General features: G+C 41.2%; 3 protein-coding genes across 3 annotated transcripts; 2 read left to right on the top strand and 1 right to left on the bottom strand.

Annotated features, from left to right (window-relative positions):
- Window positions 1-4: 4 nt before the first annotated feature.
- Window positions 5-780, top strand: JH06_0827 (ribosomal protein L19; the record flags this gene model as incomplete). Its single annotated transcript, XM_014674277.1, has 5 exons — window positions 5-201; window positions 233-335; window positions 366-464; window positions 496-561; window positions 592-780. The coding sequence occupies 5 exons, from the start codon at window positions 5-7 to the stop codon at window positions 778-780; spliced, it is 654 nt and encodes a 217-aa protein (XP_014529763.1).
- A 4647-nt stretch (window positions 781-5427) lies between these two features.
- Window positions 5428-6138, top strand: JH06_0826 (RNA polymerase; the record flags this gene model as incomplete). The annotated part of the gene is made up of 4 exons (XM_014674276.1): window positions 5428-5580; window positions 5612-5807; window positions 5838-6013; window positions 6043-6138. 4 exons carry the CDS (start codon window positions 5428-5430, stop codon window positions 6136-6138), a joined length of 621 nt encoding a protein of 206 aa, XP_014529762.1.
- A 371-nt stretch (window positions 6139-6509) lies between these two features.
- Window positions 6510-23904, bottom strand: JH06_0825 (midasin-like protein; the record flags this gene model as incomplete). Its single annotated transcript, XM_014674275.1, has 12 exons — window positions 6510-6697; window positions 6730-7066; window positions 7097-12373; window positions 12404-13738; window positions 13769-17878; window positions 17909-19511; window positions 19542-19978; window positions 20009-21715; window positions 21746-22358; window positions 22388-22554; window positions 22585-23833; window positions 23870-23904. 12 exons carry the CDS (start codon window positions 23902-23904, stop codon window positions 6510-6512), a joined length of 17058 nt encoding a protein of 5685 aa, XP_014529761.1.
- Window positions 23905-24077: the final 173 nt, after the last annotated feature.

Here is a 24077-nt window from a genome sequence, read left to right as displayed (position 1 = left end):
GACGATGCTGACGTCATTTACTAGCGCCTTATCAAGGACTGTGTGTCGTACAGCTCCTCGAGCATTCCTGGCCTATTTCTCGAGCGAAATACCTCCGACATCACCAGAACAGGAGAAATGGCCTCCATATAATGTTTGCTCGCTTCCTTTCAACATTAAGCCGAATCCGAACCATATCAAACTGAAGGAGCCTCATAAACGGTGATTTCTTACTCTGGAAAGTAATTCTTAGTGCGAATTCCCTGATTAAGCAATTATCAATGGAAGCAGCCGAATCTGCTAGGCAAAACATGGACTTTGATAGCTTCCGATCAGGAGATGCCATTGAAGTCACTGTAGGAATGTTTGGGATGCTTAATGGTTAGATGAAGAAGAGAGGAGATAGTCGAACAGAAGAAGTCTTCCGAGGCGTGTGTATTGCCAAACACAATGATTACTACAATTCAACGTTTACAATTCGTTGTGTTGGTGATGAATTCGGTTGTTGATTCATAGAATATTGCAGGTGAGGGTGTAACAATTCTATTTTCAACATATCAACCTGATATAAAGTCTGTGAGGGTATAACTGGTGCAGAGTAATAAGTGATAGTTAATCCAGGAATCTTTCTTGAAGAATGGTGAAAGGAGACAACGCAAATCGAAGTTGTACTACTTAAAAGACAGACCAATTCTGGACCTCAAGATCCCTTCGAACTGGACTCCAGATCGCAAATATGTTAACAAGAAGAAGAACAATGCTTGGTTGATCAGCAGAGGAAAAAAGCCTGAGGAAGAATGAACTGCTAACTAGGGTAAAGTGGATTTGTTTAGTGGGTTGTTTGTTGGATCATTTCCTTGTTGATGTTTCTTTGTAGATTTATTATTCTTATTACTCTTGTTCTGGGCTATAATCCCGAAAAGGATTTACAAGTAGTGTACTCTCAGAAGGATTATAACCGTTTTTTGCATGTAACTATTTTCTTATGTTTCTATTCTTATTGTAGAATCGAATTGAACTAAAGAATAAGGTTAACATTGGTCTCTTGGGCTTCAACAAGGATTTTACAATTAAGGAACTCCAAAATCTCCTAGAGAATCATTTGTCTTCTGTTCTCCCTAGAATACGAAATGGAATGGAGTATCAGGATTCCAAAGTGTGGTTTGGGATTGATTATAATGTTGGTATTCTTATCAGCTTTTAGAGATAGGTTGTTCATATTCGTGGGGGATTGTTGCAGCGCTATCAAACTGTTCTCAATGAGACAATGAGTACAAAGATCATTAGTCTTCTAATTTGTAGCACGTCAATTTTTAAAGAAGGAAGATGTGAGGATCATTCCCAAAGCCTATTCGAATTATGTCATCAATATCGGTTCTCTCGAACTCCAAGATATTATTAATCGAATGGGTGATAAGTGTGAGTGTTCATACATGATGTTGAGTTGTAGTGGCTGAACAATGTAATTCTGGCTACTCAAGTGATTTTCAGACTCCTCTTTCGGTTAATGGAACTGGCTTCTTTTCATGGGTAGATCATTTTTGTGAATCCCTCCAAATCGGAAATGTTGCCAACGGTGGATAGAAATGCAGATGCTTATTATTATCGATACTATTTCAGGTTCAATGATGAAAACATGATAAGCACTGTTTTGATTAGTGAATGGATTGAAGTGTAGTATTTTATAAGTGCAAATCGCTTTATTTTCATCGATATAGCTGCTGGACCTGTTGTATGTAGTACAGAACTCGATAACCACAATATCCATAATACTCTCGCTTATGAATATGCTTTTGGTAGTGCTTTATTCGCATGATTAGATAGATCAAAGCATGAAATTGGATACAGTCGCACTTTCAACGAAACATATTGTGGAAAACATTTTCTTTCCCAATATTGTCAATAATACCCATATACAAGCACATCATCAATTGTTCCTTCAGATCGTATTTTTCACGATGACAGATGCATATTCACCTCGTTTAGGCCCATTGCAGCAAGAAATGGAGGAAATCAAGATGAGTCTCCGATCACTCTTCAAATCTCACTTCCGAACGCGTCGAATCAGTCTTATCACAGAATTCATTTATCTCCGAAACAACATCACACTGATGAATTCGATTCGTTCCACCTTCATAGAATCTATTTCTCTCTTCAGTCAGAACAACACTGTAACTTATAAACCCTACAGTCGAATTGTATGAATGGATGAAATCCTAAATTGAAGGATGGAGAGCAATTGTCACTAGTACTTCAAACCGCATTACAGTCACGAAAGTATTTATTCCGTAGACATCAAGTGCAGAATCAAGGTACACAAAGTGATTTCTTCCCTCTCTTCGTTCTTGATGTCAGTGATGAACCTGTCTTATTCGAAGGACAGAAACTCTATTTCAGCAATTCTGAGAATATTATTGTGATTCGGTCTGATTCTATGCTACGAAGAGGATTTACCACTGATCCTTCGTATTACTCTGGAGACAATATGGGAAATCGCACTCTGAATTATATTATTAGTTCTATCTTTGAGGGAATGGTAGGAATTGAGTTATTCTCTCATCTAGGCGGGATTGGAGAATTTTAACCTAGTATCTCCATATCAAGAGAATCGGTTTATGTTGGCTCTAGGTCATCACCCATTTCAAAGCAATAATGAAATGAAAGTGAGTCGCATTTTCACAGATGTGTATCAACAGAATCGGTTGATACTACTCGTGAATACGATCATTGAAGAACTTGAAAGGATATATACTGTTCTAAATGAATATGTCTTTTCTATCATGTTAGAATCAGAATTTGAACTCATGAATAGTGGAAATCCAGTGATTGGAAGCAAGATTGTGATAACACGCGAATATCTGTCTCAGTATTATGCTGAGAGTTATCCTAAACAACCAGATCAGTATCAGCATCTCTTTGCTGAATTAGTGAATCTGTGTAATCAGTTCAGCTTTTATATCGATTCGTTTATGGATATTGACTTCCAGACCATTCGGCAAGAGAGTGAATCTGATACTCAACTCCTACTACAACTACTGACGGACATTCGGTCCTTCCAACGATTCTCGAAGAACGTGTTAACGAATTTCACTCTGACTGTACAGTGCAGTGAGCTGAAACACTCCATTCTGTACTCTTCTGAGATCTCTGTAGAAACGATGATTGTTATCATTTTGCTTCTTGGCACTTTGTTGTATGCAGCTATGAAATTTTTCCTTTAGTTCGTTGTTTATTGTAACATTATCTGGTATTATACATCTTCCTTTGTTACCTTGTTGCGATATGGAATAATGAGTAACACATCTCATGTGTTCACCTTCGATGAAGCTGAGATTCAAGTAAGCTTAGTGTCTCCAATAGTAATGAAGTAGAATGAAATCTTTGTATCGTGTTCCGAAGGGACTCTAGAGACAGATGGCAGTAGGTCTCCTATGATTGAGCAGCAACAAGAGATGATTGTGCAACCTCCGTTCTTTCGGACTCGGGACAAACGGAGAGTATTATACCCGTCTTCTTATTACCAAATTCCGGACCGTCCAGCTTGTGTAGATACTCCCATCACCTTGCATTGGGATGAAAAGGAAAAGCGATATTTCATTCCAAAGAACAACAATAAAGCAATTCGGTTTGATGGTGTTGATGCAATGGAATTCAGGGATTCATGGCCAACCACTGAATACGTTCCATTATCAAAAGAAGTACATATTGTTGATACTACTAATTCTAAGGAATGTGATTATCTCTTCAATAAACAGAAACGAGTTTCAGTTATCATTGTGGAGGACGAAGAAACTAAACGAAATGATTCTTTGCTCGACGAAATTGACGAAATGGTAATGGTTCAATAGAATTGTGACGTTTAGGAGGATAGTGATCCAGAAACAATTCCCATAAGTCGTCTTCGTCAATACCTCCGTTTTCGATCGAGTACTCTTGACTCCCAGAGTAGCTCTGCTATTGATTCCGATTCGTCTTCATATTCCTCTCCCGAATCTCCAGTTAGTCCTCTCGTATTCACCTTTGATGAAGAGGAAGTTGCTGCCTCCATTGGCAGGCCTATGGTAATGGAATCACAGCGAGAGCGAACTCCTCATGTTACGGATACTCCTCGTTGTCGTCTCTCTCTGAATGATTTGGAGCAATTAAATGCTGCTCGCAGTGAATCGTTCCAACCGGAAAAACTGCACTCTCCACGTCTATCGTCTGTATCAGCTCCTGTACTGACTCCTCGTCATGCTCATACACTGGGAGCTGCTAATCTCACCGTTCATGGAACCTCCTTCTTCCAACCACTAACACCACGGTCCCAGCATGCAGTCAGTGATACGTATCCTTCATCAATTAACCATTTTGTTGCACTTGAGAGAGACTCTTCTTCGACCAGTACTCAGTCTCCATCCACTGGGACTCGTCAATCCTCTCATACCTTCGATGTTGGTAGAGCCTCCATAGATTCAGAGTCATTCCCTGAGGATCTACTGCTATCCGAGGACAGCATTACTGAGGAGAAACGATCATCAGCCTCCCAACATGTATTCAATTTCGAGTCGCCTAGCGTCATTCGGGAGTCTCTTTGTGATAGGATACGAGACATTAAGTCATTTTGCATTGATACCGGCAAAGTGGAGATGGCATCGTGATGTTATGTATAGAAGCTTGTGAAGTTCCAAAAGTGTCTCCAGAAGATACTTGAAAATCAACAACATGTTGAAAGCCTCTATGTAACGTTTCTCAGGCTCATTAACTGATAGGCCCTAATTCAAGAAAGGTACACATTGAATGGAATCATTGATAATCTGCAATATGATATTCGAATGATTATTAGTCAAATGGCTGAATTGGAAGGAAATCATTATGTACGTAGTTTGAAGCAAATCTGATCATAGATTGCAAAGATGGGAATCCTTAACACACAAAATAAGGTTCTAATGAAAGAGGAGGTGTATGAGGCCTCTGTAAGGGTAGTCAGCACACGAGAATTCTCATTTGTAGCAACAATTGACTCTTTTAGGATGGAATGTGGAAGCACTAGACCAAGGATTAATGATCTTATCTGTTAATTGTGGGAAACAGTGTTCGCTTGTTTTTCGGATATGGACAAAGAACTTTATCACGGTCTACTCTACATTAACAGTCCTTAAAGGAGAGAATCCCGTCTTTGACCAGATGGTTAAGAATTCTGGGTTGCTACGGCACGTAAAGAAAGAATTAATGTATCATGAATTGAAGGAGTATTGGCAGACTGTAGATGTTGATAGAGGGAGTAACCAATAGATTTGTTTTTTGTGCAGAAAAATTGCCATTGCTTGCGCAATAGTTTGATTGTGTTTGTTTGAATGTAATTGAGAATCTGAATTGGATAAACAGTCAAAATATCGACTATTTCTGTCAGTTGTTTTGAATTCGCTCATTAATCACTCAGTGGGTGTGAAAAGTGTATTATTCGCTATGGAAGAATTTAAACACATTCAGTATTCATTTACATCTTCATCCACTTACAATTCTAGGATCACCGAGTTGACTGAAGATACACTGAAATTCACTCTTCGAGGAGTAGATGCAAGTATTGCAAATGGTCTTCGAAGAATTATGATTGCCGAAGTCTGCTTTGGTAGCAAGTTTTGAATTCTAGGTGCCCTCTGTCGCAATTCGTACTGTAACTATTTTAGAAAATACATCTGTTCTCGTTGATGAATATATTGCTCACAGACTCGGTCTCATACCTATCCGTCGTATTAGTGATGATCCTTCTACTGGACTCAAAGATTACTTTGAGTGCGCTGAGGAATGTGATCGTTGTACTGTACGACTTACGATCGATGTCACCTGTAAGACCGAAACAATTTTCTCATAGCTAGGTCGAGGAGACAGACCCATAAATGTTACAAGCAAAGACTTGAAGTCACTACATCCAAACTATGCTCCTGCACATGCTGCTAGTATGGAAGAAGCCCAAGCAAACAATGAAAATGGAATTCGAATTGTTGCTCTTGCTCCTGGACAATCCTTGAGAGTTGAATGCAAAGCTATTCTGGTAGGATCTCTCAGGCAAGTTAATTGTAGGGTGTTGGGAAGGAACATACAAAATGGTCTCCCGTAGGAACAGTTTCGATGAAGTATGTACCAATTGTCACAATCAATCGAGGTAGTGGAGATTGAGTGGAATAATACTCAGAACTAATGGATACGAAAGATTCAGATTTTAAACAGAGGTTTGTAGATAGTTGCTGTCGAAACGTCTTTTCTATCGATCCTGCTACACAGCGTGTGGTTGTGAAGAATTCACACGAGTGCATGTTCTGTGGTGATTGCGAGAACTTCAATACCAGTTATGCTGACAAAGTGGTGACAATTTCACAAGTTCCCAATGAATATGAGTTCACAGTCGAATCGACAGGATCAGTACGTCCTCTGGAGATTCTGAAAGAGAGTATTCGTGTTTTGGAGATGAAGATGGCAGAGATTCAACGGTGTGTACGTGATACGATGTTAGTAGATGGACACTCTTGTGTTTGTTTCAAACAAATTCATTAGTCACTTCTAGAATTTATCATCTCAAACCACTGTGTTAACGCATCGGATAGGATTTCGGGCAATGATTGAACCGAGCGAACCACTAAATAGTATGGGAATGGATAATTATCAAGATAATTTGCAAACAGACGACCTTTCTTTCCAGTATACACTTTTGTCTTTAGAATCGAGTCTTGAGGATTGGCTATTCATAAGTCTCCCTTTCATTCCACTTACGTGTATCATCCACAATCAATAAAACTACAAGGATGTTATTCTCTTCAGCATCACGCAGTAACTTGGCTATTCGATCACGTCCTTCTTGAATTCGTCCATCACTCACAACAAATGCAATCTGAACAGCTCGCTTTGCTGCACCACTTAAACGTTGTCTTGATTGAGCCAAAATAGCAATCAATGATTGAAGACACTTCTCAAAATCGGTATGTTTTTGAGCAAACGAGAAATGAGTGAATATTTGTGCACCTGATTGACCTGTGAAAGGTGTTCCTAATGAATGAATATACTTCACACTCTCTCCAAACGACATTACACCAATCTGTCCCACTTCCAGCTATCAATCATTCCAATCATCGAATCATACTTGTGACAATGCATTTCCTATCAAAGCTAACGTTTTGAAGGTAATCATTCCTGTGTTGTTCTGTTTCATACTCTCACTATCATCAATCACAAGCATTATCTGATATTCCCGCTGTGATGGACGACTTCTCCTCAACCATATCTTATCCTTCCGATAGTTCGATGCTATGAATGGAATCACTTTTCGCATATTAACTCGCTTTCCTGTCTTGAAATCTCCCGAGAGTTTGCTTGCTTTTGTTGGCTCCATCAACAGTCTCAGTTGTTCTGTTAAACGACCAGACAAGTCGGCTGTTTGAGCTAAGAATTCCTTCCATATAGCTGATGCATTAGCAACGAGACTGGGATCTGAAGAAGGAGATACAATCAGACTCTGAACATTCATATTCATATAACTATCTTCCTCCACAAACGGCAAACGAACAGTCTCTTCTTCTGTTGACTGGAGTTGGAGATCATCCTTACTCAACACTCCATCCAGTGATTCCTTGTTCATCTCACTTCCAGCACCTGCTTTCATAACCTGATCAAACAAATCCGATGCAAATGCCGAAGCCTCTGTGACTCGTTTCTTCTCTTCCTCTTCAATGCTTCTCTCTTCGTCACTCTCAGGGAACGGAGGTTGAGCTTCCTTCTCTGGTTCCATTTCCTTCTCATACTCTTCATTCTCATGAGGAGTTGTATCTTCACTCTCTCCTTCTTCAATCTCGACACGGTTTGTCTCTTCAGTTTCAGGCTTGAAGTCCACATCTTGAAGTGACGGAGCCAACACTTCTTGACCACTCTGTTCCTGCTTCACCTCAGCACTCAACGGCTGTGGTTGTCGCTCCATCGTAGCTTCCTTCTCTTCCTTCTCTTCTTCTGTTTGAGGGATCATTTGAAGTCGTTCATACTGCTCTTGCCACTTCCGTTGAGTCTGTTCGGGATTCTTGTAAGGATTCATATCCTCTTCCTTCTCCTCCTCTTCCATCTCTCCTTCCTTCTCTTCACCTCCATCACCTCCTTCTCTTTCTTTCTCTTCTTCAGCAGGATCCTCTTTCTCCTTCTCATCTTCTTCCTTCTCTTCTTCTTTCTCTTCTTCTCTTTTTCCTTCCTCTTTCTCCTTCGGAGTATCCAGAACCTGGTCTTCACCTGTCACATCAGCAACACCTTCTGTTGGAGGCATTGCTGATTTTTCCTTCTCTAATTTTTCCTTCTCTTCTTCCTTCTCTTCTTCTTTAGTCTCTTCTGGGTTGTCATCTACTTCTATATCTTCCTCTTCCTTCTCTTCCTCCTCTTCTTCTGCATTTCCAGCCATATCCACACTCTCTTCTTCACTCTCTTCCTTCTCTTCTTCCTCCTCATTCTCTGCGACCTCCTCTTCTACCTCCTCCTTCATCTCTTCCTCTTCATTCTCCTCCATTTCCTCTTCTTCTCCTGAGTCTTCAATTTGCATGTTATCAGGCAATTCCTCCTGTTCATCTTCTTGTTCCTGATTAGCAAAATGATCATCTTCATACTCCTGTTCATTCAAGTCATTGATCTCTTCCTTCTCTTCCTCCATCTCCTCTTCCACCTGTTCTTCCTCTTTCTTCTCACCATCCTCTCCTTCCTTCTCTTGTTCCTGTTCCTCCTCCTTTGTCATCATTTCATCTGTGTTCTTCTCATTCTGCTGTTTTGAATCTTGCTCAATCTTTTCATTCTCTGTTGGAGGTTCTTCCTCATTTTCATCCCACAATTTCTCATCCAAAACCTCTTGTTCATCATTCTCACTCAATTCTCCCATCTCACGATCCTTCTCTTCTTCACTTTCTTCATCTTCTCCTTCCTCATCTTCCTCTTCCTTCACATTCTCCATTTGTCCATCAAAATCATCTTCCACATCCATTCCTGTATTCTCTTCTTTCTCTTCTTGCTCCGGCTTCTCTTCGTTCTCCTTATCCTGCTTCAATCCATCCAACTGTTCCTTACTCTCTAACTGGTCTGTCACATCTTGTTCACCAATACCATCTCCCATTCCTGTTCCATCTTGCATCTCTCCTTCCTCCTTCTTCTCCTTCTCTTCTTCCTTTGGAGGCAAACAGAAACCCTTCTTCAGCACTTCACGGAATAGCCTCAGTAATACGTATTCCAGTTTTCCCATACTCTTATTCAACATCACACCTCTCATAAGAATTTCAATTGCTTCTACTGTCACTTGTTGGACTAGTGTAATCACTTGGGGCAACAATGATAGACTCATAGCAAAAGTCATTTCTCTTGTCTCCAGAATAGCAGCAATAAACTCCTTCAACTCCATATGAACACTTCCAAGAGAGAGAGTAGTCCATGTCTGTAACAGTGCTTCATGCATCTGCTGGAATGTGAATGACTCCATAGTTTTGTGACTTTCACTCTGACGCTGTAAGCCTTGCACGATTCTCAGTAATCGAGACACCAGCTGGTTCCTCTTTGCAAGTACTTCTCGCATCAGAGTAGTATCAATCGAATCCATTTCTCCTGATCCCATAGTTACAATACCTTCACGCACACGTCTCAGACTCGTCTGAACAATGGCTTCTGTTTGCTGCCAGTGATCCACAGCCACTTGTAAATGTTCTTGCTGGAAGACCCCACTATCCTCTTCATTTGCCATCAACAGCAGATTCTTCAATACCTCTTGAAGATGCGATAGTGTAGAGACGAAGAGAGCAGGACTTGTCACTGCATAAAGACGATATGCAAGCGAATCATCACGCACAGTCAGTCGATCAAGTTCTGTTTCCAATATTCGCTTTGATTCCTCACAGAGCTCAACAAATCGAGAGGGGATCTGAATCTCTCCTGCTACACGCTGACAGAAGAACAGAAGCTCAGCCAGTATTTCAATATTTGACGTTAACAGAGTCTCCAGAGTAGGAGCTATCTCCATTAGAACAGGACACACATCAAGGACCTCATGAGCATCATCCTGGTAGTGATAGGCAATATGTTGGATGTGCTGGAGAGTACCGTTAAGACTGCTAATCTCAGATCCAAGAGAAAGAATCACTTCACGTTCCTGAAGTAGATTCAACATCAGATTCTCGCTGTAGCCAACACATCTTCGGATATCTGCTGCTGTCAACTGATCGCTCACCTGCTGACTGACTTGGACACGCAGCGCTGTAAGTAGCAAATGATTCTTATAGAAGTATTGATCAGCCTTTGTCCACAACCGAGTAAACAGAGTAATATTCTGCTGAGTACTGGGAACTTCCGCAGCCATACCACGCGTGATTGAAGGGAGATTTCGCATTTCAGGGATCGAGAGACGCATCACGTAATCAAACTGCTGTTGGAATGAAGGAATATTGGATTTGAGGTGTGAAATGCCTTGATCTTTCAGTTGACTCAAAAGAGAAGCAAAAGCCTTTTGCTTACGAACTGTGTATTCCTTTTCCTGACGTAATTCCTCTGCTGTCACGATAATTGTGGTTGCCAAATCTTCGAGAGCATCACCAGGTTGAATTTCTCCCAGAATGTGAGTCATCACAGAGGCACTTAGGATCTGATGCATTCTCTGGATGATCTGATCACATCGCTTCAAAGAAGCCAATTCTTGAAGGGAATGATTCTCTTGCAGAAGTTGCTCTTCCAATCTTTGGAGATACTCATTACCACGGGAATTACTACTTCTAAACATCGTATCCTTAGGTTTCAACTGGTTGAGAACAATGTCTTCTTTCTCCTGCTTGCCTTTCTGTTGTTCTTTCACAACTAGTTCATTCTCAAGGAATTTATCAAGAACAATACTCACCTTCAGGTTGTTGGCATCTCGATATTCGTACACAAGCTTGAACAACTGACGATGGATCTTAAGCGATGTTTCTCGCAAGGAGAAATAACTCTGATCGTCCCATTTGCCTAGTTTTACTTGATCCTTCAACTGTTTTTCAATAGGAACTCGTATCTCATTGATATAAGTTTGAACAGCAGGAAGGAACACAGAGTACAAGCGTGTAATGTGATACAATACATTCATATTCAACTCTACTATCGTATCTTTCACTCGATGCTGTTGTAGCTGGAGTTTTAAGAATCGAGAGAGTAACAACAGCAAATGAAGGCGAGATGTGAACTCTAATAATGGGCTTCCACGGAGATATGAGTCCAGAATCTCAATTAATGAATGAGTGTATTGAATAGCTTCCTCTGAGAGGATCTCTCCAGTCTTCAACATCGCCACAGTCTCACTATCATTCTCATCCTTCCGAATCCCAAGAGTTCGTCGAATGACACTAGAAGAAGACAGAAGCACCCAGAGATCCTGTGGACACACACCTACACGACTGCAGAAAGATGAGAGAAGCGAATATGTCTCTGAAGGAACCTCCAACACACGCTGAACACTCTGCAGAGAGTCTCGAGGCAGTAACATGGAATATAATTGACAGAAATAGTCGGTATTTCTCTGTGCTGCTTTCTCATCCTCATCATCTAGGAACGAGCCCCAACTTTGCAACTCCAACTGTCTCCATCGAATAATCAGCTTATTCACTTGCTTGATGTGCTCTGCCAACGAGACTACCTGAGCAGCACTCACTTCCCAGTCATGCATTCGACGTGACAATACCTCAATACCAGGAAGCATAACAGACAATGGAGTAGTGATAGATAACTCCAGCATCTTATCAATCAATCGACAGAGATACTGTAGCACCACATGGGTAGGATACATACGAAGCAACTCAAATACACGACGCTTTAGAGACAGTAGTACACGAGCACAATTCTCTGCTTCTGCTATATTGCTATGATTATGGAAGGAATAACCTCGGGACGGATGAAGTAACGAAGCCAAATCTCTGCCTTCTGTCACCTCCTTCCCTAACTTAAGTTGTAAGAGGATAAACAGCGAGGAAGCAGATTCAAAGTCACTCAATACTAGTCCACGCACTTCTTTCTCCAGATTCGAAGTAACACAACCATTCAGGAACACCAACTGTTCACGTACAGGAACCACAACGGAATCTGAGGTGGAATTCGAGGTGACAAGGAGCTGAATAACATTTCTCACATATGCAATATCTCCATTGCTTACTGTCCATTCCTCCTTGTTTCCTAAGTCCCCACTTCCTTTTGCTGCCTTTTCCAGAGCTACCAGATCGAGAGTGTCTCCCTGCGCAGCTGCTTGAGCCTGAGCATCTTCATCGAAGAGCAACTGGTAATCGGGGAACTGTTCCTTGAAGGCTGCCTCAATAGCCTCCTCATTGCTACTGATATTTTCAATATTCACAGTACGAGTTCGGAACTCCACAGTCTTCTCCTCCTCAGCACGCTACTAATTATTTCATGATATCAAACTCACCTTTTTAGCTTCTGCCTCCTTCTGTGCGTTGAACAGATCTGTGAAACTTGAAATGAAATCTGTGATAGCACTGTCAGCAGTAGTTCGACGTAAGACAGTCACATTGAACAAGAGGAGTTGTGTTAGCAAGGATCTGAAGACAAGAGACTTCGATCGAGCATTCTTTAGGACATCCAGATTCATTAGTGCTGTCATTTCACCTCCTAACGTGTGATAATCCATTGATATCACTCGGAATGGGAACTGTGTAAATGCCTGTAAGAAGCGATAGTGTGTACTCAGGTTCCCAAGAGACAAATTGATCTGAGAGGACACGGCATTTGATACAGTAATGAGTTCTTGTAATCCATGTTGCAACTGACTAACTGCTCCTTGAATAGGCAATATGATATCTCGGTACCCACTGTAGCTACGCTGTAATGACTGCTTGAAGCTCTGGATATTACTCTGGAGAATCGCTTCCTCCTTCGTCAATAAAGCCATATCATCATTCAACTCTGGAATTGTTACTTCTGCTGTTGAAGCCACAAATGGACTTGTCTGAAGTCTTCTGAAGATTGTAGTGATTACTTCAGGAATACGCTCCAAAACAGAAACAGTTTCATTCTTACACACCAAACTACCATTATGAATACAGAGAAGAAGATGATTGATTGAACGATATTGGATACTATGAAGACGTGATAATGAGATGATGCTCACTCCAAATGAATATAGTGTTGAATACAGTTGGTCGAATGAGTTTGCACTCTCTCTCACAAACTGACTACGTTGTAGCTCTTGTGCTACCTTCTCATTCTTCTTCACAACTGTAGCATACAACGATTTCATCTCAGCAGCAATTGAACCCGATTCACCAAGATCACCATTCAATACAGACGATTGATAATTCAGCACAAATAACATATCTAACAAGTTTCCAGTCATTGACTGTCGGATTTGACCTTCAACATAGTCTTGAAGCAGAGGGTCGAGAATACTGCATGGTAACAGCAGAAAGAATAGAAGCAGACCCAGTACTAACCAACTCTCACTTACTACGACAACGAGCAATAGTCGATCTGAAGGAACATTCTGCAAGAGGCCTAGAAGATGGAGAAGTCCTGGTATGACAGTAAGACATAATGATTCAAACCGAAGACATGTTGCATCTGTTGCTCTATCGAGTTCTGCTTGAATGATCCTTTGAATCATGTCAATATCGTTCACAGTAAGACCCGATAGACCACGTTCACGAACAGGATTACATTGCACTGATATACTACTCAGCAACTGGAATGTCAGTTCCCAGATTGTATCCACTTCTGATTCCAGAACTGTAGGACCTGAAGCTTTCTATGGATCAATCAGTCTATTCATATGTACCTTCTCAAATACACTAAACAGCTCTACAAAGAGTTTCTTGTATGTTTCAAGTAATTCAACACGATCGCGGGAATTCTTTATTTGCTGACCTCGCACACTAAGTAAAGGAGATAACAGACCTTGTACATTCACAGCAGTATAAGGAGTCAGAGCCATACCAGCACCTAATCCCTCTTCTCGTGCCATATCAAGGTCTTTCTGCAAAAATTCATCCTCCTGAAGAATGTGATATCCCAGAGCAAAATCAGACCAGTAGTTCTCCAGATATAATCGCAGATATTCCAGCTGATTTGAGAGTAAAACCTTCTGCTTCTCCTTCATCGTAACATCAGCTTGCCAACCAATTTGTCGCAGTACCATTAATTGTTCAGGAGAGGAGGTTGATGCTGAGAGTTGCTTCTGATACACCTCACGAACAGTTGAAGAGGTTACATCTTGGAACAAAATAGGTAGCAGGCGAGCCTGTTCCTTCTGAGTCTCCTTCATGAAAGCTACATCAAACAAAAGTCGTTCATATAATGAAAATGCTTCCTCTTGGACAAATACAACCTCACTTGCTTCATCTTCACCAAGTTCAACAGACCCTTGGAAGGTTGTATCAATAACATGAACACTCTCTTGTACTCGCTGATCATACCTCTTGAACGTCATGATCAATATCTCCTTCAACTGTTCCACTGTTACGACCCCCGCTGTTCCAGTCTCTGCAAACTGTGAAGATGATTGAGAGAGCCACATTAATGTTGCCATCGCCTCAACAATAGTTCGTTTCTCCTCCTCATTCATTAACACATAGGATTCACTACATGTGTGAAGAAGTGATGAAGGAGTGATCGAACCAGTGAACATAAACCGATTCATTGATAGTCTTCCAAGTGTTTCCATGAAGAGAGAGAAAGCATCGGATTGATAGGACATCAAAGGACGTCCAATCATACTCCATAACTTATTGTCCATTGAAATATTACTTACAATATGAAGAGATTGGAGAATTGTGGAAACATTCTTTCGATATTCCTCTTCCTCAGAACTAATTGCTGATGAATGAATAAGTGAATGGAAATGAGTATAAGCACTATTGAACAGTTGTAAGAAAGCAATCAATTGAGTATTGTAGTGTTGACTTGTCTTAGTCACAAGTACACTGGAATAATGTGTCTGTTTGAACACTTGGAGAAGATTCATAACATACTCTATCATCAGAACGACTTCTTCTCCATCCATATCCCTTACAATAAAGACCATCAGAGATCGAATAAGAGAAGATACCAGAGGAACAGCTACAGCAACTGTTCTGTTCTGAACCTGAGTCTCATCTAACATACCTTGAGCCAGAAGTAGACTAACTTCCAATACACTTCGTTCTCCTAATGTCTGAGAGTTGAGAGTTTGACCTTGAACCTTCTGTTTTGCATTCTGCGCTTCAAGAGAGAGTAGTGTAAGAAGCGGTACCATGGAGGAAAGGAGATTCATGTGTCTGACAGCTTGATTGAGTCTCTCTAAGACTCTCGAATAGTTCATATCACGATTCAACAAACCTAAGTTCACTACAAGCTTTTGTAGTCGGTATATCACTGGATCAGACAACGAAATGAAGAGAGGGAACTGAGCAAACAATTCATCAGCTGAACACAGTTGTGATTCATCCAAATTGTTGCTGAAAAGAGGAATATGACTTCTTTGAACAGATGTAGTACTACGCTGTAAATACTCCTTAACTTGCTGTTGCTGCTCTTTCAAGTTCTTGTAGATCGAACATCCTCGAATAGCACTCAATGCTTCTCGTACCATCATAAATACCTTGTTGGCTGCTTCTGCAGTCACTGCATCATGGACCGAAGGAGTCAATACAACCTCAATATGATGAAGATTTGGCCTGCTACGCATGAAGAGCAGACAACTTGCTACCACACAGAGACCAAAGTTCTCGTCTGAAAGATGCCTAGCAAAGAAGATAAGCTTCGAATAGAACTCTTGCATTACTGAAGCTTCAGGTAACAACTGAATCCAGTTCTGAATGTCCGTTTCATTCAATTGTTGCATCGACACAGCACGAATGAGATAATTGAGTAATACGCTCTCACGCAACACTTGTACATCCGAAGCATCATTACAAATACACTTTAATGAAGATTCCTGATGCGTAAGAAAGAGATCAGTTGGGATCCCACAATTTTCACAGAACTCTTTTGAACGGTGATAAGTATCAACAAGACTATGCCAACGAAGACTCTTCATATATTCAATCACAGCAGAATTATTGAACACACTGATAGCAGAAGAAGAAACAGCTTCTTCCAGATCCAATCCTCGTTCTAATTGTTCAACAGAGAGGGCAGTAAAACGCTGGAGATAGCGAGTATTCAGACGAGCAAGAGAAGAAGTATATAACTGTCGAATATCATTATAAGTCTGAAGTATCAACAGAACCAAATGGAAGTCATTCACATGATAACTGTTGACAATATCAAATTCATCCCACAAACGTGTAGAGGTCTTTTGAGTCTCCTGAATAGGTTGAGTAAGAGAAGAAGAATGTATGAGGTAAATCTCAACACATCGATTGCGCATTGCTCGTGAGATCTCTCCAAAAGCAGGATTCATCACAAAGAAAATTCTAAAGTCATTGTGAGGTCGAATTACTCGTTCCTTTCCATCGACTAGACCACATTCATTGATCAAGAGACTTCCATTGTTTTCAAGAAGGCTATTGAGTCGATCCAAGACCGAAGCATTACAAAAGTTGACATTGTCAAATACAACCCAATAGCCTCGAACGATTGCTTCAATCAAGGATCCATCAATCCACTCAAAACTCACACGATTCGAAGTATGATGAATTGCTCGAATAGTATTCAGAATACCCTCTACTGGCTTCAACAAAGCAACTGTCTCAGAAACATACGCTTCATCAACTGCTTGGAGAAGACTCTGAAGATTGGATCGACAACGTTCCATCACCATCTCGATTTCTTCACGATGTTCACTCTCATTCCCACTACTCACCAAATTCATAACCTCTTGTTTCAAATATGCAATCAACGAATAGAGAACTGATACACCTTCAGCACTTAACATTGCTCCATATCGAGGACTCATCTCATATGATCGCTTCCTAGATAGCTCAGGAGAGGATCTTTCTGTCTGTTCAGTGGTCACATCCATAGAAGCACGAGTATCCCCCATACTGTTCACTCGAAGACGTTTGTCTGCACGATCCTCTGGAGCAGCAGCAGCCGAACAATTGCTGATGAGAACTCTCCACAGAAAACTTTGTAGCAAAGAAACTAATTCATTCAATAACCGTGAATAATGGCGACTTGCTTCAACTTGCTCGAAACACCCCAGAATCTCAGTTGCATCTGTCGTGGTATTCATATTGTATTCATACAAACGAACATTCAATAAACTAGCCAGAGTCTTCAACGAATAGCTCTTGCCACTTCCACTATCACCTACTAAAAGACACGGTAATTTGTTTTGAACAGCAAAGAGAAGACTTTCGAGATAAGGTAAGGATTGACGAAGGAGAGGTTGATCATATGAGGACTGTGTAGAGTTGATGCGGCGACTAATAGCATTACCAATCTGGATTGTTGTATCCGTAATGTGGAAAGAAGGGAAAGCAGCAGGAGTAAAGTGCATAGAGAAGGTTGCATTAAATAGATCTAAGACACGTTGTCTCTGCAAAGAATCACGCATTCGCTGTAAGAAGAGCATAGAGACGAACATCTCGGGATGCCAATCGTTCACACTATTCATTATTCTTTCCATTTTCTCATACTCCTGATTCACTAACATCAAATCACACCAACGGAATACATCTCGTAGATTAAATTCAAATGAATTCACATTCTTTGCTCTCCCACGGTTTTGTAACTCATCCAACTGAACGACAAATCTCACCATTTTATCAACAATAGCTTGATAAGCATTCTCGTTGACACATGCATTATCTAGTCCATAGTAATCATGAAGTTTCTTCTGAAGAAGCTGATGGCCAATCAGGATCATATCCTCTTCTTTCAATGTATCAACATAAACTCTAGCAAAACGGTTTATGAAGGATCGTGGCAAACCTTTTCGACCTCCTCCTTCTTCAAGAGGATTCTAATTATCAGTTTATCCTTCTATTCTTACTTGGCATGCAAAGATCTGGAAACTACTTGGACAATGAAACTCCTTATCAATCTCTGGAATGTAGACAGTAGCACGATGATCCAAACATGAATTCAATCCTTCTAATACTTGTTGAGAGGCAAGATTCAGTTCATCCAATAATAACCAAGCACCATTTTTGATTGCACTCAACAGAACACCATCGGACCAACGGAACTTCACGCAATTACCAGCTTCATCTGTAGTTTGTTCATCTGCTGGTACTGGAAGATCACTACCCAACAAATCCGCTATATCTGTCTGCTCACTGAGATTCACTCGGACAATAGGTTGTCCAATCACTTGAGCGATTGCTATGATAAGAGAGGTCTTACCAACACCAGGAGATCCTTCAAGCAAGATAGGTTTATGAAGTTGAAGAGCTCGCAATACGCGCTTCAGATTATTACATGTTGTGGGAGCAGCAAAGTCATAATCCGATAGATCTACTCCCTGTGAAGCTGTTGTTGTGAGAGAGAGCAAATACGGACTGACACCAAAGTGCTGGTAATCACAAACAATCTGATTGGATGCCTTGTAGTAGTTCTGTATCGTTATCTGTTCTTGTGATGGTACCAAATCCATCATCTTCTCAACACACTTCATCCTATACTCATTCGCTTGCGTACTGTTTAAGTTGGTTCCAATACCTAGTCCATCAAGAAGAATCATTTGCAGAGCCTCAGCAAAAGCGACGAAAGGCGTCATACTGAGATGAGAAACAGCCAATTTCATGAAATCAATAATGGAGAGAATATCACGAGTGGTAGCTTCAGTCCGATTCTGACTGCTTGTGGTATTAGCATTCATGATCACATTGTAGTAATCCACAAAGGTGAGGATTCGATCAACAAAAGGAAGCAGAACTGCAACCAGATTCTCTTGTGTAGCTTCTGATATGGAAGGGAAATAGATACTTCCTCGCTCATGCATTCGGATCCGATCTCTCATTATCTGCTTTAGATCCTCGAGTCCATTCAATGGAGACACCCAAATCTCAGTAAATCGATTCCGCAGTGCAGCACTCAACTCTTTCTTACCAAAATCTCCTCCTGGATTCATCGTAGCCAGGAGACGGAAGGAAGGATTTGCAGTGATTGTTTCAATGCATTCACCTCCCTTCTCCGGTACTGTGACTTGTCGTTCATTTTCTAATACAGAATTCATACGCTCCAATACAGCATCTTCAGCCAATGAAATCTCATCCAACAGGAATATATCTCCTCGCTGCATTGTTGATAGCAAAGGACCATCTTGCCAGTTGAAGATGGTCTGATATTTTCCATACACTTCCCGAAGTTCATTCACAAGATTCTTTTCCTCTTCATTTGCATGTGAAGTATATGTTTGGAGTGTTGGCGATATCCATGCCATCAATGAAGCTGGTGATTCGTGTAGGATCCAATTAGATAGAACATCTTGAGAAGGTCGTGGTTCTGCAGGGAATACATCAGGAATAGGACATATATCAGCAATGAAAGGAAGAAGACGTAAGAGGATTTGCTTGAATAGAATCGAGTCTGCCTCATGAGTACGAGAAGGACGTTGACCTCCAATAATATCACTTGTTTCAGTATGAGCATGGCTTATCATCATCCCATTTTCTCATTCCTACCAATTCAGAATCACAAGTCGTTGTTTCAAAGCTTGAGCAACTAATTGGACTGCAGTTGTCTTACCACAACCTGTTCCTCCTACCAACAGAACAGGCTCATCATAATGCAAACACAAACCAATCAACTTAAACATCTTCTGAAGTGTGCCAGTAATAGCAATACTCTTCAGACCACTCGGAATAGATTCATTTGTTGCATAATCAATACTAATCGCATTTTGGAGTCTTTGAAGAGTTGCCAGATTCCACAGCTGTGTTTGTGATGGCTCAGCACCTGTTGGGGTCATCATTCGATTGATAATTGTGTCTTGGAGATAGAATTCGTTCAAATCAATCTTCACTTTGCAGATCTCTTCAATCACACTTTTTACCTTCGCTCGTTCATCATCACGACGTAAGCGCTCTGCTAATAGTAAATAACCGTGATAAGCCAGTTCCTAAGGATCATTCCTCCACATTTCACTCACCTCACTCGATGCTGGACAACGATTTCCCCATCGCAACAAGTCACGTGGCGTGATAAAGCCATCCTTCCCAGCAAACACATTGCTATTCAGTCGTTCGATCTGAAGACGTTGCATCACTTGAATCATTTCCCGTGCAAAACGTTCACACACACGAGATCGCTTCTGAATAATCACTTGTAATTCCTCTGCAGGCAGATCTTCAACATGCATCTCAAGGAAACGGTTCCGAAAAGCTCTACTGAGGACCTTTCTGCCTCCGTACTTGCCTGGAGGATTCTGGGTTGCAAAGAGCATGAAATTCGGATGAGGTCTCACGATCGTATTGGTCTCAGGAATATATAGTTCACGATTATCATCCAATAGACGGTTCAAGGCCTCCAATACTTCTGAAGGAGCAAGATTAAGTTCATCGAGAATCACCCAGTATCCATTTCTTAGAGCTTCCACAAGTAAACCTTCATGAAACACCAACTGACCTGATGGTGAAGAGATGTAGATACCAGTATAGTCCTGAAGATCAGTGTATTCATGATTGTTGATACGCACACATCGGTGACCTGTGAGAGCAGCTAAATACATGATCATGGAAGTCTTACCTGACGATGTAGGTCCTTGGAGAAGTACAGGACATGTATGCATGAGCACGGCTCGACAGAGATCATCGAGACGACTTCGAACAGAGTCAGTAAGAATGAAACGAGGTGGTTTACCATCTTGCTCTTGAGACAAATCCACACAAGGACTGTCGCCCTTTGGAAGCCAATATTTGTTCACCAACACATAATCCTCCTTATGACTGTTCGTACCACCTGGATTCTTCGATGGATACATGGAAACCACATCACCTCCAAAGAATACGGTATCTTGAATCAGTTTCTTCATGATCTGCTGAGAAGGAACATCCAACATGGTTAGGAATGCCATACACAAACCCTCATACAATGCTACACGGAATGATAGTTTCATATCACTTGCTCCATTCACAAAATCCAGTCCTCGACAAAGTGTACGTAGAGAGTAACGAGGACTCTTATTTCCTCCGTCTACCAACTGGGACTCAGCTTTAGTTCGGGCGAGGAGATAGAAGTCCACAATGCGAGACGCAACAGATGTGTCATTAGCAGGCGAACTCTCCAGAGCACTGCGCACAATCAACTCCAAATCGCTCTTGTCTGTCAATTCATCTACATAGAATTCACTGAATCGGTTCCGGACAGAGGGAGCGAGTGCCTTCTTCCCTACATCGGTGGCAGGATTCATAGCTGCAAAGATACGGAAGTTGGGATGACGTCGAATGGGAGTTACATCACCACGTTCACTCAGAATCAGACTACTGGATGCATCTTCTAATAGACCACTCAGTCGCTGTAATACCTCGCCAGGAGCCAAATTCAACTCATCTAACAAAACCCACTTACCCTTCTCAATGGCATCCACCAAGGCTCCAGGCACGAACGAGAATGCAAAACTGTTCTCCACTTGTTGTACCTTCTTCTCAAAGGTGACCACGGATGTGAGAAACTCATCCAACACGAGCTTCCATCGATCATACTTCTCTGTAGGTCGTTGAGCCTGCTGACTTTGTTCTTTTGCCTTTGCAATCTTGGTAGTAGCGAACGAAATGAAATTCTGAAACCGGCCAACAAGCTTCTTGTAGTCTTCACTATCCAGAGCATTCTTCAATGAGGGCTTGAAACTAGGATGCTTCTATCAATCATATCCTTTTCTCAATTTCACATTATCGGCAAACAATGCGTTAAACAACTCACAACATCGATTGTACAGAGGAATGGCCAACTGACGCAGATCCACAGGCTTGAATCCTCCCACAAGATCACTACACTGCGTTTGTTCATTCATATTCAATACAACCAATTCTTGGCCCATCAACTCAGCCACGTACTGAATGACAGTGGTCTTACCACAGCCTGTCTCTCCGACTAACAGCATAGGTTCCACATTCCTAATACACACACAGATTTGTTCCATCAGACGCAGACTCTGTTTTGTCTTGAAGAATCGTCGATTTCTCAGTCCATCTGCAGCCAGAGGCATCTGAACACGTCCTATCACAAGTGCCTTCTTTCCTAACTCAAACTGAGGAGCAGCCTGGACATATCCTTCAACAGAGGCTGTAGAAAGATTCCAAATAATGGCAAGAACACGTGAAAGAATCATTCGACCTCGTCCAGCCGGTAAACATCCAGCAAACACATCTAAAGCCTCATCCAGAATCAGTTTCCGAGTCTTCTCGGAGAGATTATCATTCGTAAGAGAAGTGATGACATTATTCGTGTTCATTCGCTGGCACCACTTGAGGATGTCTCTGCTTGTGACAGGCTTTCCATTTCTAGAATAAATGAAGAGATGAAAGACTACCGCAAGAGTTCGGCTTTCATTAAGGTCAACTCTTCAGATGTTATGTTCACAGATACGGGAGAATGCTTTTGAAGCACTCCTAATACTTGCTGATTGTGAGTCTCCTGACTCATCTCGTGAGCAGAAGGAAGGTTGAACACCTCAAATGTGATCAAAACTCGATCTCTCTAAGAATCATTCTATCATTCCATTCATACAATTGGCTCTCGAAGAAGAGGATACCGATTCATAATCACAGTCTGCAGGTCCAAAAGAGTGAACCCCTCAACATTGACTACATGCCAATGATTACTCAAGAAACTATTAATGGGACTATTATTGGCAGTACAACTGTGGCAACTTGTACCAAACAAGCGGAAGTTCTCATGAACAGGAATTGTCATTCCTCGACTTGGAATACTCAACTCTCCCTTCTCGATGATTGGTAAGAGTGTCGACACAATATCAAATGGGATCTTATCAATGTCCTCAATGATGATCCAAGTACCTTGAGAGATGGCTTGAGTCAAAGTACCTGGTTGAAACACGAACTCTCCAGGGACATCAGTACACACATAATTACCAATGAGAGTTTTGGCATCAGTCTGATCATCGAGGTATAATTGTATATAGTCATCGTTATTCGTTAGATGAGCTAAATGCTGGAATAAACGGGTTTTGCCACATCCTGAAGCTCCTTGAAGCAAAATGGGAGTGGAATCCTGCATTTGGAGACAGACATGCTGCAAATTAAGCTTCGAAGTTTCTGTAAGAACGAAAGAATCTATGCGTTCTGTTGTCTGCGATGTATTTGCACGCATATTTGATGATGGACGGCTATTACAGGGAATAATGAATCCACATACATTGACATATTGCTGGGAGGAATAAGACTCTTCTTGCTCTTCTTCCATTGACGCTAGAGAGGAAGGAATGCTCCTCTGAAGATAGTCTCGTCGTGCGTTCCGAATTGTTTCTTGATAACAACCCTCCTCCTTCTGAAGATCCATCAGCACTGTTGACTGAAAGACAGATGACTGATCAACTCCAAGGAGTCGTTCCATTTGACAGCGCTCATTCTCTGTCTTGTTCAATAAAGAACATACAATTTTGCATGCGTAGAAACGGATCTTGAGGTTATCGCATGATAGGAAATCAAAAAGAGATTCCCAAGTCCAAATTCCACGAATTTTGTCCACTACAAACGGTAACAAACGATAAAGAGTTCTCCATGACGTCAAATCACCTTGGGACAACCATTCATTGAATGGATTATGAAGAGACGATAAAAAGACAACTACTGGCTGGACCAATTCTGGAACAACTGGTAGCAAAAACGTCAGACTCTCTAGAATCTCTTGAACTTGGGTAGTCTGAACAGATTCACATTTAACAACAGCTTGAAGATACTCATTTACAACTTGAACAAGATTCGACTGAAATGAGTGTACATTGCCCAGACACTCACTAAATATTAGCAATTCATAGCTATCGTATTCCTACTTCGGAACAAATAACTTGTTTACTGAGTTATCCATTTCGTAGTGTTGTTTTGACCTAACTACCAACAGAAATAACTCCTTTCAGTTTCCTAACAAACAACTATAGTCACACAACACAACGCAAATTCCCTTAGTTCTTTCCCCCATAGATACACTTCATTTGCTGCAAAACACTAGGAGAGAAGGGGTTTCCTTCAGTGAGAAAACAA

This window comes from Blastocystis sp. subtype 4, assembly GCF_000743755.1.
Source record: "Blastocystis sp. subtype 4 strain WR1 chromosome Unknown seqid_0012, whole genome shotgun sequence".
Taxonomy (NCBI): Eukaryota; class Bigyra; order Opalinata; family Blastocystidae; genus Blastocystis; species Blastocystis sp. subtype 4.
The sequence above is the reverse complement of the archived record's forward strand: the minus strand, read 5'-3'. Positions and strand labels throughout refer to the sequence as shown.